Raw genomic sequence first — 18,894 nt, forward strand, 5'->3', positions numbered from 1 at the left:
TTAAAGAGGCATCAGTTATGTAGTCATGAATGATGTGGTGGCCGTCATTGAGTTTTATGGTACTTTTATGCATTTTCATACACAAACAGCCCAGTACTGACAGTGCCAGCACATTTCCATCGATCACATACATCACACACGACAAACACCTGATATATACCAGCTCACGGCTGCAATTACCACTCTGTATATAGGAAACAACAGCTTACCTGCTTTAAAATGTTATAATCCGTCATTCTACCAACTAGACAGCGCCGTTAAAACAATTTTAAAAACCTCTAGGTGTAGACAGAGGTGCACCAAATGTGATGTCACCTGAGGTCATTAGAAACAAGATTTTCAGGGGTTGTTAAGTATTTAAAGGTGGGATCCTCAAGATTTATGAGCTGTTTGGAGGTTTAATGGGTTTGTTTCGTGATAATCCACAGTCCTTGTTGTGAGCAGTTTTATGAAGGAACTACTTTCGTTCTACCAAATTACAGCATATCAAGGAAGGAAATGTACATCTACTAACTATGCAAGGTTTGTACTTGTGACAACGCGATATTTAAACGTTAATGGTGTCCTCCTGCACCGACAGTGGACTACATTTACTGTCTGCTATTTTATTTAAGTGTCTAGATTTTGAGTGTGTAAACTCAACCCTCTATATTGTGACCTAAAAAATTCCACAATGAAACAAAAATAGATGTAAAAATGACCATATATGACTTGTTGTCAGAGACTAAACAGAATTATGATGATTATCATTGAGTGTCCAAAATCCCAATTTATGGCTCACTACTGAGTAATTTATGGAGTACCTATAATATAGCGAGGAGTGAATGAGGGAGTTATTTCGGACACAGCCTAAAACTGAGCCTACATTAACTTCCTCTGCTGGTTGCCTGGCAACTAGTCCTGCACATAAACCCCTGTAAAACATCCAATTGTCATTTTTAAACTTTATTGAACAGATTAAACAATCTAGATACAAGGAGTAAGTCAGCTTTAGAGTTGCTGGAAGGTGGGTTTTGTTACCTTTGGACAGAGCTAGGCTAGCTGTTTCCCCCTGTTTGCAGTCTTTATGCTAAGCAAAGCTAACTACCTCCTGGCTGTTGCTTCACATTTACAATAGAGACATGAAAGTGGTATCAATATTCTCATCTGACTCCCAACAAGAAAGTGAATTAGTGTATTTTCATAAACGTGGAACTTTTCTTTTAAGGTGAGAAACTTTCCCACTTTAGCAGATGAATATGAAAACAGCCTTTTGGTGTTAAATGTGCTGCATGTTAAATATGCAAAAAATACCAGTATGTGACTTGCTGTCAGTGATGAAGCAGAATTATGTTTATTATTTAGCGTACAAAATCTCAATTTACTGCTCAATACTGAGTAATTTATGGAGTACCTATAATATAGCGAGGAGTGAATGAGGGAGTTATTTCGGACACAGCCTAAAACTGAGCCTACATTAACTTCCTCTACTGGTTGCCTGGCAACTAGTCCTGCACATAAACCCCTGTAAAACATCCAATGGTCAATTTTAAACTTTGTTTTTTGTACAAAATACTAGATATAAAGAGTTAGTGAGCTTTCAAATTGCTGGAAGGTGGATTTTGTTACCTTTATACAGAGCTAGGCTAGCTGTTTCCCCCTGTTTCCAGTCTTTATGCTAAGCTAAGCTAACTACCTGCTGACGGTTGTTTCATATTTACAGAATTAAAGTGGTATCAGTCTTCTCATCTGACTCCCAGTGAGAAAGTAAATTAGTGTATTAATCTTCTAAGGTTAGCAGAGAGAAACTTTCCCACTTTAGCAGGGGAACATAAAAACTGCATGTAGAGAGAGATGTAACATTAAGGTAATAATAATGACAAGCGAGACACATCTTTTTAAAGAACAGGGACTTCTGGGAGAGAAAGTGTTAAATTAAAAACAAAGTCCTCATCACGTGTTGCTAAAAAAAATAATAATAACAAATTAAAAATAAAAACTTTAAGGGTAATATTTGCGGTGAAGTGACGGCAGAGATGCTCTTTCCTCTCAGCTCGGTGGGTTTTTTGCCCCTCCTCCCGGTCCGTCCGTCCGTCAGGCAGGCACACCTTCCTTCTCTGGTCCTCCAGCGTTTCTTACCTTCTTGCCGCTCCTTTCAGCCTCGTTGTCTGGCGGTGAACTCTCACCCCAGCTGCTTGGGAAATGTCATACAGCCAGAGGCCCGTGCTGCAGTAGGGGGGCGTAATAGGAGGAAAAAATAACAACATTTTTACTGCTCCCACTGCATCTTTTACCCGCGTCTCTGCCGTGCAAGTGCCACATCCCGCTACCAGCAGCAGCAGCAGCCGCCGCCGATAACTAATTGCAGTCTCAATGCTCATTTCGCATTAGGGCTAATATATATATATAAAAAAATCCGTGCCAGACATGTGAGTAGCAAACCATCGCTGTCGTTCTCCACTTACCCGTTGACTGCTATGTGCTCACGCTATTGTATCCTCACACCAATGAGAACAAATGCTCATTGAACCGTGTCGTTGTGCATTTAGTGTCAGTGTGCTGTGTTTCATGGTAGCATGGCTGTGCCGAGGTCTCTGCTGCACACAGATGGGGCAGATGAAGCCTCGCTGTCGGCTTGTTTTTGGGGCTCTGCGTCGGCTTGGCTAATTGAGCAAAAAAAAAAAAAAGGAAAGAGAAAAGGCTGTGGGTTTTTTCTGCTGTAAATAGCCCAGATGGAGGGGCCCATTCAATAACAAGCTGTGTGACAAGTGTGTAACGTAGCCGACCTCTTTAGCCTGCTCGCTTATTAAGACTCAAGGTAGCTGTGATTGTGGTGTGTGTGTGTGAGAGAGAGAGAGAGAGTGTGTGTGTGTGTGTGTGTGTGTAAGAGAGAGAGAGAGAGTCCAGCCTGGCATCTCCAGTCAGATGTGGAGGCCCAGGTTAGAGCACACATAATGCGGCGGTGTTGATGTGAAATGTGTTTGGAGGCTGTGTGAGGGTGACAAGGAGCACAAATCACAGGATGATCACTGGTGCAGATGTGAAAAAAACCAGGAGGCATTTTCAGCCTGTTTTGTGTTGAGTACGAGCTCGGATCACAGACGTGTAAGATTGTTTTGTGTATTTGTTCAGTGTTATTTTTCCAGTCCTGGTTATAAGATGCCACATTTAGCCTATTTGGACGTTTAGCTTGTGATTTCCAGTAGTAACGTTACAGGAAACTCACTGTAGAAGTATATTATTCTTATATTGTTTTGCGTTTTCAATATTGTGCATAGGAGATGTGGGACAAAATAGTCTCAAGACTCAAAGGTCTACAAACTACCAGCTTTTTCTCTGTGGCAATAGATTGTTAATTACTTCTGCCAGGGATTTGTTTGTTGGTTGGTTGGTTTGTCAGCAGAATTACACAAAAACTACTGAAACATATTCCCATGAAACTTTGACGGAGGACGGATTATGTACTAGAGTAGACCCCATTAACTCCAGGAATTTTTAAAAACTTTCTTCAGCGTGTTGGTTGATTTCACAGGGGATAATGCATGGATATTGATGAAAAAATCTGGCGTATTTGCTGTAGGTGGCCAGTATATGTGAGTGAGTGAAGGGGACTGCTGTGCTATTTATGGCAACACGGGGGTTGTTGTGGGACTAAAACTTAGTCGGCGTCCCAAGGTGAATAGAGAATAAAATGATTAAAGAAATTGGATTTAATGTGGATTGGTTATGTCATGGTCGATACACAATAAGTGAGGAAAGTACCGGTGCTGATACTGATTTGGTGTGTTGAATCTGTGCATCAGGGAATAAACAAATTTACTCCATCATTTAGTTACACACAGGAGATATTTCATTGTGTTGACAGACAGGGAAAAGCTCGAAAACATGCAACTTTCACTGTATCTTTTTCGCTAAATAGTCACAATGTTAAATGTTTGATAATAATGATTTTAAATGTTCTTAATGTATAGTTGATTTGAAGTAAATAGTAGAGAGGTGAGACGAGAAAGAAGACTGATGACATGCAACAGGTTCAGCGTGTCTAGGCCAGCAGGATGCCCTGAATCCATATATGTGTCTGCTAAAGCAAGCTCAATTTATATTTGGTATTTGACACACAAGTGTTTCTGTCTAAACCTGATGTTGTTCATGGTTTCAGGGGGGGGAGCACCATGCTTCTCTTGAAGATGGCAGTCCAACAAACAAGCTGGCTTGTGACGACGATGCCCAGCAGAAGATCCTGGGATTGAGACGTAAATCCCTTCACACTGATGGCCTGGACTGAGTAAGAAGTTTGTCTGTGTCGTTCAGTGTTATTTTGTCAGAGCTGGGTATGACATTGCTGATATTGTTAATGGAAAAGGCTGATGATGTTTGTTTCTTTGACAGGTTTCAGCTGGCCTGCTGAAGCTATGGGGAGCTGTTGGAGCTGTCTGTACAGAGACCCCATCCGAGACAACCATCTCACCAAATTTAAGGTCAATAATAGTAAAATAACTATAATAATAATTATATTTGACAAGATTTTTTGTCTGGTAACCACCTGTTTGTCACCACCACTTGCACTGTTTGTTTCCATGTGTCGTTATGATTCGGTAAACAAATGTATTTTACAGTTTATTTCAATAATCTACACGCTTTGTCTCCTTGTCCTAGGTCACCAATGTGGATGATGAGGGCAACGAGCTGGGCTCTGGGATCATGGAGCTCACCCAGACCGAGCTCATTCTTCACACACGTAAGAGGGACGCCATCCGGTGGCCATATCTCTGCCTGCGACGCTACGGCTATGACTCCAACCTGTTCTCTTTTGAGAGCGGTCGTCGCTGTCAGACGGGGCAGGGTGAGCAACATCTTCTCTCCTTCAGTGACACCATCCACCATTTACAACTTCTTTTTTTGTATACTATTTTAAACATTGGTGTGGTTTTACTTACTAGACATTTTCACTGAAGACATTTTGACACATCACAGTTGGAAAACCACAGGTGAATTCCATATACGCATGTAAGCCAACACGACGCAGATACTTCAAGCTACACAAGATTGATTTCCCATTCTGGAGTGTGTCACTTAAAAAAATTGCAATGCAACCGAAGTGGGAGCTGTGGTGTGAACGTTGCAGGCTGCGGGAGCTATAGCACGAAATAGCAAGACTAGCCATGGTGGATCAGTTTGATGAAGCTCCAGCTGAAGATGTAGTGGCATATTTATAAAACCTCGTCACCTCTTTTCTCCTCGTCTGTTTCTTATTTTGTTTCCTTCTGTGCAGTAGGTACAACGGAAAACATTCCTCACCTGCATGCCAAGTTTGTTACCTCCACCGAGGAGGTTAGGTTTTCACCAGTTGTTGGTTAGTCAGCAGGATTACACACAAACTACTAAACGGATTTACAGGAAACTTGGATGGAGGATGGGTCTTGGCCCAGAAAAGACTCCAATAACTTTTGGTGCTGATCTCAACTTGAATAGCACTCAGTAGAGCGAATACCTCCACCAAGGCCCAACAGTCCCCTTTTGTACTCACCAGCCACCTTAATATGCCTGTTTTTTTTTTCAACAAGAAACAGGAATGAAAAAATGTCAGACACAAATCTTGAAATGTTAAGAAAAACTTCCTGGATCTACACCAAAAGATAATGGGATCTATTCTGGGCAGATACCCACCCTCCATCCAAGTTTTGTGTAAATCAGTTCAGTGGTTTTTGTGTAATCCTGCTGACAAACCAACAAGCAAATGGACACAGGTGAAGACATAACCTCCTTGGCGGAGGTAAAACTTTAGCCAGAAGTACCTTTTTGGGGGGTAAAAGGACAAAATAGGTTACAATGTTGTAAACCTAAAGCCCATCATCCATTTATTTTCATTGTGTTATCTGTGGCTAGCCTAACAATGTTGTTATTTTGCTTGTTTACTTAGGAATCTTTGCATTCAAGTGTTCTCGGGCAGAAGAGATCTTCAATCTGCTTCAGGAGCTGATGCAATGTAACAGCATCAACGTGGTGGAGGAGTCGATGATGATGAGTCGCAGTGGTCACACACCAGAGATGGAGATGTCTCGCACGCCACAGACTCCCAACAGTGAGTCACAACACCACACGCTCACACACACAGTAGGAGTCCTGCTAATTATACACTTAAGACTAATTGTAGAACTTGGATGCAGCAATACAGCAGTAAAATTAGCAGAATTTGTAAGGTATTATTAGATGCAGGTTAAATTAACTCCAGTGAGTCACAGGTACAAAGGTATTCAAATAACACCAAGTGGAGCTTTAGACAGCCTGCAGCCATGGACTTCCACTTTATATGGTCGTGGTATATATGGTATATGGCAGGCTGAAAACTTACCATCATGTTTTAAGTGCCCTCATAAACATTGTATTATGACAGAATTCTTGAATTGAGATAATGTGGGTCATAGCTCACTTGTTTGAATGAATAGTAAGTTGAATTTTATTTTGGCTTGGGTAAGACAGTGAACCCCAATATGACTATCTGAGAGAAAGGATGAATTTAAGAATTAATCATGTCATTTTGCATATTAAAGTGGTTGTTATATTTCATATAATATCAAGATAATGCTGCAATAATGACTGTATTGTAATACTGTCACTAAAATGTAATGGGACCAGGTTAATATGATTATAAACAAATAACACTAGGACATTGTAAGTGATTTGTCCCTAAAATTAAGGTTTAAAAAATGAGCAACACCCCCTGCTGGTGGGACAGTCTGCAGTATCTGTCTAGTGCTTTGTAATTTGAAAGAGTTAAATGACATATTGTACTCTTTAGCCATTTTTGTGACATAGAGGGTAAGTGATTGAATAGTCTTGTGATTAAACTGGTGATATTGTACCTTGATATTAAAACCTCATATCATCCGGCTAAACCAGTTTTTGTATGTTGATGAAGGTTCTCAGTCATCCAGGTCACAGTAAATCTAAGTGCTGTAACATAGGCAACTGGACTTGTTTCAGTTTCAGTTACAGTTTAAAAGCCTGCCCACTCCCCTCCAGTAAGTTAGAACTGAGGAAGCCTCTTGGATGAGAGGTGAAACGTATTCAAGAAACTGAAAGTCCAGTGGCCTACAATACAGCATCTTTTGTATCTTTCAAGCAGAATGTAACAGAAATTAGCAAGCCAATTTCAGTATGCTGGGTTGTTTCTGTTGCTTTGGATGAAGGTGGTGGTGGTTGTGGTACTGCTTAAAACAGTTGCTTTGGTGTCGCTGTATCTCTTTTTATTTGGCATCATATTCTTGTTGACAGTCAGCAGACAAATAAAATAGAAACAGACGATTGTGCCAAACCTTTCTGGGAAAACTACAGAACTGTACAGGAACAGGATGGGATTCTAATTTTGTTTGTTTGTGTTGCTTTGCTAGTGTCTTTGATATCTACCCAATAGCGACATCTCAGACTAACTGCTTGTTTGGAGTAAACTTAAAATGTAATATTCTTTAATCCGTGGCCGAACAGGTAAATAAGTTCTCAACACTAAGATTAGTGAAAGTGTTGTAATAATGAGAAACAAAAGCGTCAAACATGCATTTTAGATGAATTAGATGTATATACTTATAACGCCATGAAAAAAGACAATTAAGCTCTTACGTAAGCTCTTGTGTGATCCAAATGTTCTCTACCTGGAAGTTATTGTAAACAAGCATTGTGATTGGTTCTGTTGGAGTGATGTGGCTATTAGTATTTTCACAAGATATAAACACAGTGATATTTGTGATAAATAATCATTAGTAATGTGGATATAATGACTTAGTGGGAAAAAGCAAGTATAACAACAAGTACAACAGTTTGGTTAGTTCAGAAAATAATCAGGAAAAGACCACACTGATGCCATAACGATATAATGATATCCAAAATCTAAGATAATATATAGTCTAATGTTATGATTCCCTTTCCCCTTCTTTATGCTTGATACTATTCGTAACACATCATTTTCCCGGAGTATTGCATTTTTGCACATGTTGAACTCACTGAATCAGGGCTTCTCTTGATAACAAATTCAATCTCGTCTTGATAATGTCACATAAATATGTTCGCAGCCCCAGCGTTCCCTGTCCAGGCTTTCCCCAATGGATATCCCGGTTATCCAATCAGAGGTGATTCCTCCCAACCCTCTCTTGCTGATGATCATGGACATAGCCTCATGGGTTTGGAAGATCAGGTAACATTTACCCATTCTACTCATTATAGTATCTGTGCTATTGTATTTGTGCCAGTTCACAATTTGACCCTGTTTATATTTTCCCTGACAGACCCACACCTATGTAAATACTGTTAGTATGGAGGGGGATCTCTCTATGCGTCACTGTGTGCACTCCCTGCCCGAGGTGCGACCCAGCACTTTCCCTGAAACAACACGGGGAGCCATGCCTGTTGGGGGCCAAGGAAATCCGCAGTCCAACCTGCGGTGCTGTCCCCTGGAGGAGCATAACGATCCTCAGGTGTTCTTACAGCCGTCCTCGCAGGAGGTCAAATTCATGCTGGGCCCCACTCCGGCACAGCGTCATCTGCTGGAGAGAGAGAGGGAGAGAGAGCGGGAGAGGCATGGACACAATCCTCACAACCTTCAGCCAGTAGAGGGTGCAACAGGTTCAGAGACGGAAGGAGATGAGTCCTCCATGCACCTGTGCAACTCTCACTCCTATCACCATTTCCATCACCACCCTCACCGACACCCGGGCCTTGAGCACGCGGACAGCTGCCAGAGCGGCGAACTCACCTACGAGAACATCAACGGGCTGAGGAGCGGCCGGAAGCAGAGGCTGAGTCCCAGCAGTGTGTCGCAGTCTGTGGGTTCGAGCAGCAGCAGCAGCACTGGGGACAGTCACACCCACTCCCTCCTGCACCCGCATCCCCACGGCCCATCATCCCTACCCCCGCAGGGCTACGGCTGCGAGAGGGGCATGGGCGGGGGTCATCGTCGGACAGCTCTGCTTAACTACGAAAACTTGCCCTCTCTGCCACCAGTGTGGGAGTACAGCGCTCTGCAGCGGGATGACGAACAGGAAGAGGAAGACGACGAGCAGGATGAGGAGGAATACGAGGAAGAAGAGGAAGACTTTGATGAGTACGAGTTCTCAGAAGGCCCTGGGACACCCAACGGGTACCATCAGGATGGTCGGGGGATCCACAGAGATGCCCTGCAGAACTATGTCAACACAGAGCAGGTCCAGCCTCGGCTCCGACACGCCTGTCCCCCGCACCCAAGGCCATGTCAGCCAGACAGAGGGGGGCGAATATTTAGTTTTGATTTAGGCAGACGATCGAGGTCAGGGGTCGGAGGCTGTGAGCACGGCCACATGCCTCCATCGCGGCAGCTGAATTACATCCAGGTGGACCTAGAGGGAGAACCTCCCTGCCAAGCCCTCAGCAGTGGGGGTGCCCAAACCCAGCCACAGCACCAGCGCCTACCACCCAAAAAATGTGGCCCACAGGCACCCCGGCGCAGTGAATGCTACGCAGTCATTGACCTAAAGAAGACCGCTGCCATGTCCAACCTGCAGAAAGCTCTGCCCAGGGATGATGGGACTTCCAGAAAGACTCGCCACAACAGCACAGACCTGCCTCTGTAAACAGTGTTCGAACTGAAGAGGAGCGACGAAGACAGATGAAGGCTTATCCTCATCTTAGCACACTGGACCCTTCACTGTCATCCATCCATTCGACTGTCGGGCTGAATAATACAGTACAGGTACCTAATTAGAAACTTACTGAAACCTATCTGTGCATATAAAAGGAAATGAGAAATCTCTGAGGAGAATTTGCCATTTTATTCTGTGTTATTTATTCGATATGTGGTGTGAAGCTCTCTGGAGAAATTGGCAGTTTTTACTACTGCAAGTATGTTTGCTGGATATATGGATATTTATATATATAAGCGTAAAATAATATATATACAGTATATGTATGATTTTATGCTTAGCGAGACTTAGAGCAGAGACCTCAGTGGAAGCAGTCATTGCCATACTGGATTAGCAAACTTTAATTCATAGACCCATCTTCACTCACAAATACTATTGTTCCTATCATTTACTTATTCTACATCCATATGTATTTTTACACAAATAATACGTGAGTCAAAGATGGGACTCTAGATACAGAGGAAGTAGAGTAGTTGTTGGCATGAAGGAAGGTTAATGGTTCCAAGATACTGGCCAATATTCATACCTCATCACAAGCATCTAAATCTAATATTGTGGCTGGTAGAAGAGACCATTATTTGTTATTTTATGCCTATAGAGCATTTTGCACACAATCCTATGGAATTGTATTTTATCATATTTTAGGAATGGTGTCGTCCAGTCCAAGAAAAAAAAAATTAAATGAACAGGAATGTTGGTGAAATTTAGAGAAACTATACTACACTGAATGATGGTAAAAGTAGCACACATGGATTAAAAACGAGCTTTTGGCTCCCTCCTGTCCACATGCAGCAAATGAAAAAGTAGCATATCATCTTTGATCACACCTCCTGCATATCATCCCAGACCTGCAGGAGGTCCACGTGGTTTACGCTTGTCACATTGCACTTTTGACCCTGGGCCACTGAAGCGCTCTTTGTCTCTACTCCCACTCCACTGGAGCCACAGGTTCGACTGTGTCCTTTCACCAAAAGCAGGGGGCCAAATATTTAATTCTTAGTCAGCGTTGTAGATAGAATTTATTTACATGTTTTGATGGAGACATCAACAACCTCAAATAGTGGCATTAAGCTATAACCTCACATAAAAATGTGCTGAATCTATCATTTGTTAGTTATCAGGTGTGAATGGTCTGTGTTCAAGGGGAAATCAAGTTTGTCGCAAAGTCATGCAGTGAAGATTGTTGTGAGCTATTTATCAACCTTCTCAGTCAGATATTTATTTATTTATTTCGTTATTTATTTATTCATTCCTTTTAAAAAAGAAATTGTAATTATTTTTGTTTTCCATGTGATGACCAGCGTTTTTGTAATCCAGTTGGTAATATGGAGACCAAAGTTTCACCTCAAATTATCACTGGACACTGGTGTGTTACTGTTAAAACTGTGCTTAATTATATTTAAAAAAAAAAAAAAGAAAGAAAGACTGTATTTATATTTTAAGTGCCAAAACTTAATTGCAAACTGTATGATGAATTAAAATCAAACGTGCCAATAGGATTTGTAAAAAACTATAGGACAGAGATGCTCGGACGGGAGACAAACCTAAAAAAAAAAAAAAAAAACAGAATCCAACTTTTTAAGGATAAGTAGAAATTTAAACGACAAAATCTGCACATTCCACCTCAGCCACATCGACAGCCATTTCGGAGTGAGATATAAGAATGGTAAACTTGTAGTCTGATAATCACAGTTAGGGTGGTTTTATGCTGCTACGTGTACATACTAACAGTAGCCTGTGTCAACTACAGCTACTCAAAACAAAAACATTGTGTTTGAACCTATGCGATGTCAGATCTTACCATATCGTTAATTGCTAATAGAAGTAGCTTTGTTGTGTTCTTCTGAGATTATTTCTGAGCAGTAGAAATACAAGGTACCATTTCAGAGAAGGTTTGGCCACTAACATTTCATTTGACCAATAATATTTTATTTCATTAAGATTGTTTTCTTGACAAACTGGCGTCTGGTAGGAGAGGTAGCGGAAGCACAGGCCCACAGATGCTGTCATCTCTTTGTTGAATGCTCATATCAATTTAATGTTTTCAGCTGATGGGGGAAGGCCAAATTTCCTAGTTTTTAAAATGCAGTTGTATTGTGGCATTAAGCCAAGGTTGATCTCTTTTTTTAAACAGAGCATTCAGGAGATAAATGTGAAACACAACTACAAATTCTCAACTTCTGATAAGGAAGGTTTGTTTTGGCTTCTGTGTAACATGAGATGCTCTGTGTAACAGAGACGATTTCTTCAAATTGATTCAAACCAAAAACAATTAAAAATAACAGCTTCAGGTTTGTGATTGGTGCTCAGATCAGCGTTTTCCACCTAGGACCTGCCCAGAAAACAACACAGACAAAATGTTTTCAGGGCCTTATAATATTAGCTTCCAGTATTTAGATGTATTTATTATTATTATTTATTCATTAGTGACTATTTTTAAAAATTTTGATTAGTCAATCTTTTAGTTTAATGTAAGAAAAAATGGAAATTGCCCATCGCAATGTCACTGAACACAAAGTTAGGTTTTTTAAAGGTGCGATATGTAAGAATTGGCCACCTGAATTCATACTCCAAACCAATAGGGGGCTGCATATCACCTGAGTAACTGCTAATTGCTGCTAAGTGTAGCTGCCATTAGCTAGTTAGCTTAGTTAGCTGTGCAGCTAGCAGTCTGGACTAGGAGCTCAGAGCAGTGGGGAAGTGTTGGTGTTAGCTAGCTCAGGAGCTTTGGGCTCTGACAGGCTGTTAATTCTTCACATTCTGTTGACAATTTCAGTTAATATTTTGGATGTTTTCAACTATATTCAAACATATTGCACCTTTTAAATTGCTATGTCTATTTATTTTACATTATACATTTTATTTACATATTTAACTTAGTTTTATAAAACTGTTAAAAGCTCTACTCCAAATAAGTAGATGTTTCCCTAATTTACATATTTTATGACTAATCTGTTATTTTCAGATATGATTAAAACATATTTTGCATTTCACAACTTTTATATTTTTTGATTGACCAACCAATGACCCAAAATTCAATGATTTAAAAAAAAGTCCCCACAAAGAATAAGCTGCAACCAGAAGACATTTGGTATTTTTGCTTAAAAAATAATTTTTAGATATTTGATGAAAAAATTTATATTTTATTTACTGGTTTGTAGAACGGCAACTAACGATTATTTTCATCATTGTCAACACAGAAGCCTTAAAGAGGTCATATTATGCTTTTTGGGTTTTTGCCTTTCCTTTATTGTGTTATGTAGCATTGTTGTGCATGTAAAAGGTCTGCAAAGTAAAAAAGCCCAAAGTCCACGCCAAAGGGAGTGTCTCTCTCCCACAGAAAACACTGCTCCTGCACTGCACAGAGCCTTTACTCCGTCAAGCCTTTACTTACGTAACTTATGTGCATCACTATGTAACAGGCGTTATATAAATATATATTTTTATATATTTATTGTAAAATATATACACTCCAGTCCGTCAGCAGACATACAATTGCTACTGCTGTAGCAGTGTTATTTTTGATCACACTACCTTGCTCAGCATGACCCACCTTACTCTGCCTCTGATTGGCTACATCCTGCCCGTTAAGTAATGCAAATGTGCAACTCTCACCAAACTCTCACCAAAGAAGAGGCGGGGTGTCTCACTCTGTAGCTGAAACGGAGCGTTCAAGACAGTGTGAAAAGGGATGCTGCAGCAATGCAACCTATGAGAAAAATAATGTATTTTTTTAAATTGAAGTATGTAAACCTATTCTACTAGGACCCCCAAGTAAAAGTATGAAGCTGAAAATTAGCATAACATGACCTCCTTTAATAACCCAAAATCAAAAGTTGAGTGTTTGTATTTTTATTTGACCATCAGACTTCCATTAAACATTAACAATTTAATTCTCTTCTATTATAAAAAGGCCAACTATTATTCATTTATTTATTTATTTATTTTGCATTATTTGCATAGATATTGTCATGATACATTGGAAGGATGTTTACATTTTTGCAATAATAGGTGAATTATAGCATTGTTTTGTTGATCTAAATCAGACCAGTGTGTGAAGTTTGAAATCTAAATAGTTGTCTATGGAGCTGTGGGCTTTACATATTCCATCACCTGTTCTCCTGTGAATCAGCCGTCTTATTTTTATTTCAGGTACAATGTTATTTTTTCAATCTTTATAGTTCAATTTTAGCCATGAAAGTAAAAAAAAGAAAAAAGAAAAGAAGAACCATACAGTTGGTGAGCATTCATAGTACTTAAATTAAATTTTATTGTATTAAACCTTTCAAACCAGTGGCGATGTTTCATATCGGAATCAGAAAATATTTCATCTACTTTCTCAGAATATTGTTACATGTGGTTTTATGGTCATTTAAAAAAAAATATCCATGTCTAAATGTGTTGACTATCTTTGTTGTAAGGCAGTAACCTCGCCACCACCCGAACCAGTTACAAGTGATTACAGCGTCATTACCACATACTCCTGTGTTTACAGATTATAATCAAAATGAATAGGTATTTTAAGTAATAGTTTTCAAATAGTTCTGCACAAAAACATGTGATATAATTGTAAAAGAAGTGCAGTTCCCATCTCATAACTCACCGTAATTGGCTGATGCTATCTCAAGCATTTCATTTTTCATAACGCCCAGTGTTTATGCTCTAGGCGTGATTCACCCAGGTGTCTGTGAAATCATTTAGTGCTGCTCGTTGGTATGCTTTATTCTGCTGATGTAATCTGCAGGGCAAGGAGCTACAAGTCGAGATAACAACACCTGTCATTAAGTTCCCTCATACTGAATTTATTGTATGGGTTGTTTAACAAAAGGGCTGTGCTCTGTGTTTACTGTACAAACATGAACGCGTATCTTGAAGTCCATTTAAATAAATTTCTCACTGTGCCTTTCATATTCAACCTGGAGAAACATTTTCATTGCAGTTTATGAGGGCGACCTGTTGTAAAAATAAATCACCGCCTGTTAGAAGTGTAAAGATTTAAGATGGTGAAGTTGAAAGGGGCTTTAGTCAAATGTGGTTTCACACTTCAAGTTGTATTTCATACTTGAAGTTGTTTTTGACAATAAAAAGTGCCAACTCCTGATTGTTTTACAGCATACTGTATTTTGAAATGATGTATGTTTCAAGGAATGTTTTGACACTTTGGGGAATGCGATTATTTTGCTTTCGGTCAAGTTAGATCAGAAGATTTAGAGCTAAAGCAAAGAGATGCCTAGCTTAGCTCAGCTTAGCTTAGCATAAACACTAGAATTGGGGGTTAACAGCTAGCCTGACTCAAAACACTTTGAAAGCTTACAATTTAACTTGTGATATCTCCTTTGTTTATTCCATACATAAATCTTTGTGTAAAAACGACATGTATTTGCGGGGGAGTAGTATCAGTTTCCTTATCTAACTCTTGGCAAGAAAGCAAAAAAAAGCACATATCCCAAAATGTTGAACTATTTCTTTCAGGTTGTAGAAATGAAAACTGAATGAAGCGTTATTTGTTGAGATTACATGAGACATAATGTTAATAATGTGTTGAGTGGTTTAGGAGATGCAGTGAAATAGCCAAACTCAATGTGACTGAAAAAGTGTTGAATCATGACTAGTATGTTCTGTAGCATATAATGTTAATTATGAATAAAGATTACAGTGTGTTTGTCATTATAATGTCATGTGGCTATGGTGCACTCCATCCGATTTCTCATCAGCTGCCATTTCTTCTCATAGTGCCGAAGAATGTGAAAATAAAATTCCTTTCAGAGATTTCTGTTTTTTGTATACTTTTCCAATTTGTACTCAATGTGTAACAGAAGTCAGAATACAAGAACATAGTAAGAACAGAAAGAAAGGCCAGCAACACGGTGTGCACCATAGTGCTACACTTCATCTTCATCATCTGTGGTTTTCATTATCTCTTAAGTGATTCATCATCTTCAAAAAAAAAAAAGAATTTCTCCCACAGAACATAATCAAAATGACATTGATATTGTAAAACCTCAATTTTCTGTCCATGCTATGAGATAGATCTCTGTCAAAATACTGCAAGTTTCAGAAAAACTGTAATATCTCTTATTATTATTGTGTACTTCTTTTTATCTGGTTTGTTTTTGTCTGGTACGAGGGTGTTAATCGCCACCAGAGGGTGATGTACATGTACGGGTCTGAGCTGTACAATTTTTGTGACAGATTTGTGTATTTACATACAGGTTGCATTGGCCTTTGTGACTATTATATCAATTTATGAATCGAATGAGTGCCAAATATGCTTGAGCATGACAAAATCCGGGACCTACAAGGAACTGCAGGTACTCTCTGACTCATCGAGTGCGACTCGAGTGACTCACTGCTGTTGTAGACTCTACTTGTGATATGAATGCACAGCTGAAGGTTTAACCATGCTAAATATTTTTGCTGAAAGAGGGAAAAAAAATTATTTATGTTTTTTGTCTCAGTTTGAAAAAGTTTCTTCAAATATTTGTTGTATGTTTCTGTGTCCATCCATGGCTTATAAATGAGTATGCAGTGATGGTCTTCTCATGTTGCCATTAGAGGTGAATATAAAAAGCTGATTTGCTTAATTTGTTGGACTGTCAACATCTGGGTCATTTTCATTCTGAAACCATTCCACACAGATGCCTTGTATGTTATCTGACCTCCTCTTCATCCCACCCTGTCCCAAAACAAAGTGAGCCTGACATTTGGTGAATTTTACCCTGAATTTTATCAATTATAGAGTGTGGATTTGTCCAAAATGTAAAAGTAAATGTAATTCTAATATTAAAATGAAGCTATGAAAATATCTTATTGCGCGCTAAACAGTGTCTATTATTTTTTCTTTCAAGTCAAACCTTTAATGTCTCAAAGAATCAATAAATGTATTTGAGCAAACAAAGCATTTCCCCTTCAGGATCATGTGCCTCTTCAGTTCATAACATGGAAAATTTTTAACATTACAACATTTACAAGATATTTTTTAAGGTATTCCTAGAATATTTTTATAAAATACACCAGAACAGGCTGCTCAACAATCAAAACAGTACAAGATCTAAAAAAACCCCAAAAAAAACATATATCTTTTTTTAAGAGAGAAAGAAACCAGTCAGGTCAACACAGTTTATGTGAACACTGAACCTTTTTGGGCTGTTGATGATCAAACCTGATCACTCGTGGAGGTGAAATGCTTTGTTTGCTCTGGTCTGTTTATTATTTTCTAAAGAAACATTGAAGACAGACGTGAAACTGACCTGTTTAAATGTGTGTAATACAATACTCAGACAATTCATCCTTCAGCCCAGCAGCTAAGAAAAGCTGTGTGTGTGTGATGGATGTCCGTTCCCTGAGGAGATAAATTATGTTAACTGTGTGAACACCATTCAAAGTAGATTTTTGTCGAAGCATGTACATCTGTCTGTAGCTCAACAACCTGCCCAGGAAATATTACCTATTATCCAAGTGGAAATAATCCTGTTTTCCCATTTTTGCTTAAACCACAAATTAAATCGTGATTTTCTCCAACAATTGTTTATGCAGCTGAATATTAACTTCTTTTGAGCATGTACTTAGTGTCTGCCAGTGTGTAAACAATTTTAATAGTTTGATGTACAGAGAGCATGGTCCTTGTTAGCTCTAGAGATTTACAGCAAACTGTAAATATATGCCTTAAATATTAGCTGTCTTGTCTTGTGTTCGTATGTCTGTCTTGTTTTATGGTTACTGAACAATTGTATCAAAAGAGGAGCCTCACAAATAAAGCAGAGCTTTTATTGTTTCTACTGTACCTTGCGTCACTAATGTTAAGTCTTGAGGGTTCTAACTTAACTAAAGCGCTCAATTATTCATTTTGCTGTAACAGAACACAGGTAGATAGACAACACCTGCACAAGGCGTCATGAAACTTGCTCTACAGTTTGTCATTTGAGGGTTGGATTTCTGCTTGAAATACGATCACCTGAAATTTCCAGTTTCCTAGTGCCGTTTTAACTACAAACAGTTCACTGTGTAACAAACAGAGGCGGTGATGGGAAGTCGGGTGTGTGTGTGTGTGGGGGGGGGCACATTTAAAGGAACAGTGATTTGAAACACAAAAATATAAGTTCTGATGGCTTCTGAAATGTAGATAAGCCATCTTAAATGTAAATTGCAGAATGTAGTCAAAAATAACTTCATTGATGGCTGCCTTCCAGAAATTTGGCTTTTATGCACCTTGTGATGTTTGGTTTACATCAACATCAAGTCAACATCTAATGGTGTTATCTTTTCACTTAATCAGCTATAACTGATATTTTATTATGAAGAATTTATAAAATGAAAATGTTAAACAATGTGAAAGGGGTCGCTCTTTGATGTATCTATTGTCACCAGACTCCGCCCCTTCTCCTGGCTTTAAGGAGCGTTATATCGAGTTTCAGCTCATTGTTTAGCTGTCAAGCCTGCAACTTCACTTCGTTTTGGCTCACTATCAACGCTCTTGCAGACAACACAGTTAGCGACTAGTGAACATAGGGGAGCATTTCGCCGCAAAATATTCTGAAACCAAACAGAGCTAAAAGAATTAATATTTGTTTTCATCAGGTCATCTGAAATGTGATTCCCAGTGAATGACGTTACTCTGTGAAAGCTGGAGGTGTAAAAGGACAACTGTTAAGTTTGTCATATCCACTTGAAAGGTGATGTCAGTGTTGTGTTAAGCTACAAACGTTAATGAAAGTGTAACCCAGTGAACTCTGATGACCAGCTGGTACCGTTTCCTATCTTGGAGATTAATTTGAGTTTTTGAAACTGTTTTTTTATTGTCATTACAAAAGCTGACCCATCAAGAAAAAACAGCAATGAACGGGACTACAAGAAACCACAGGTATGCAACCATCTTTGCAAGGCTGTGCACAGGCTAGTCTCTGCCTAAAGGCTTTGGGTTGGTAGATTGGGCTGGCCACCAATGCAAAGCAGCAGTATTTGACAAGTTGAGAATGAGACTCAAAAATCAACTTTCGTAGAAATTGAAGCTTTAAAGTTAAATGCTAGCATCAGAATGTTAGCATGATCACAGTCACGTTACTAACATGCCGATATTTGGCGGGAATAATGTTTACCAAGTACATTTGAAGCTGATGGAAATGTTATTCGTTTTCTGTGACACATTCAACATCAAGGGCTATTTATAACCCCAAGATAAGATTATTTTTATTGATGCCACAGTGGTAAATTTAAGCGTCACAGTAACAGGAGAAGTACACTTAAGTTT

General features: G+C 39.2%; 1 protein-coding gene across 1 annotated transcript; it reads left to right on the forward strand.

Moving 5' to 3' along the window:
- The first annotated feature begins 2,250 nt into the window (after window positions 1–2,250).
- frs3 (fibroblast growth factor receptor substrate 3) lies at window positions 2,251–9,585 on the forward strand. The gene is made up of 7 exons (XM_073469016.1): window positions 2,251–2,408; window positions 4,139–4,264; window positions 4,369–4,457; window positions 4,636–4,822; window positions 5,900–6,061; window positions 8,046–8,167; window positions 8,259–9,585. Exons 3-7 carry the CDS (start codon window positions 4,392–4,394, stop codon window positions 9,576–9,578), a joined length of 1,857 nt encoding a protein of 618 aa, XP_073325117.1. The 5' UTR covers window positions 2,251–2,408; window positions 4,139–4,264; window positions 4,369–4,391; the 3' UTR covers window positions 9,579–9,585.
- The last annotated feature ends 9,309 nt before the right edge of the window (window positions 9,586–18,894 follow it).

This window comes from Pagrus major, chromosome 6 (genome assembly GCF_040436345.1).
Source record: "Pagrus major chromosome 6, Pma_NU_1.0".
Lineage (NCBI taxonomy): Eukaryota > Metazoa > Chordata > Actinopteri > Spariformes > Sparidae > Pagrus > Pagrus major.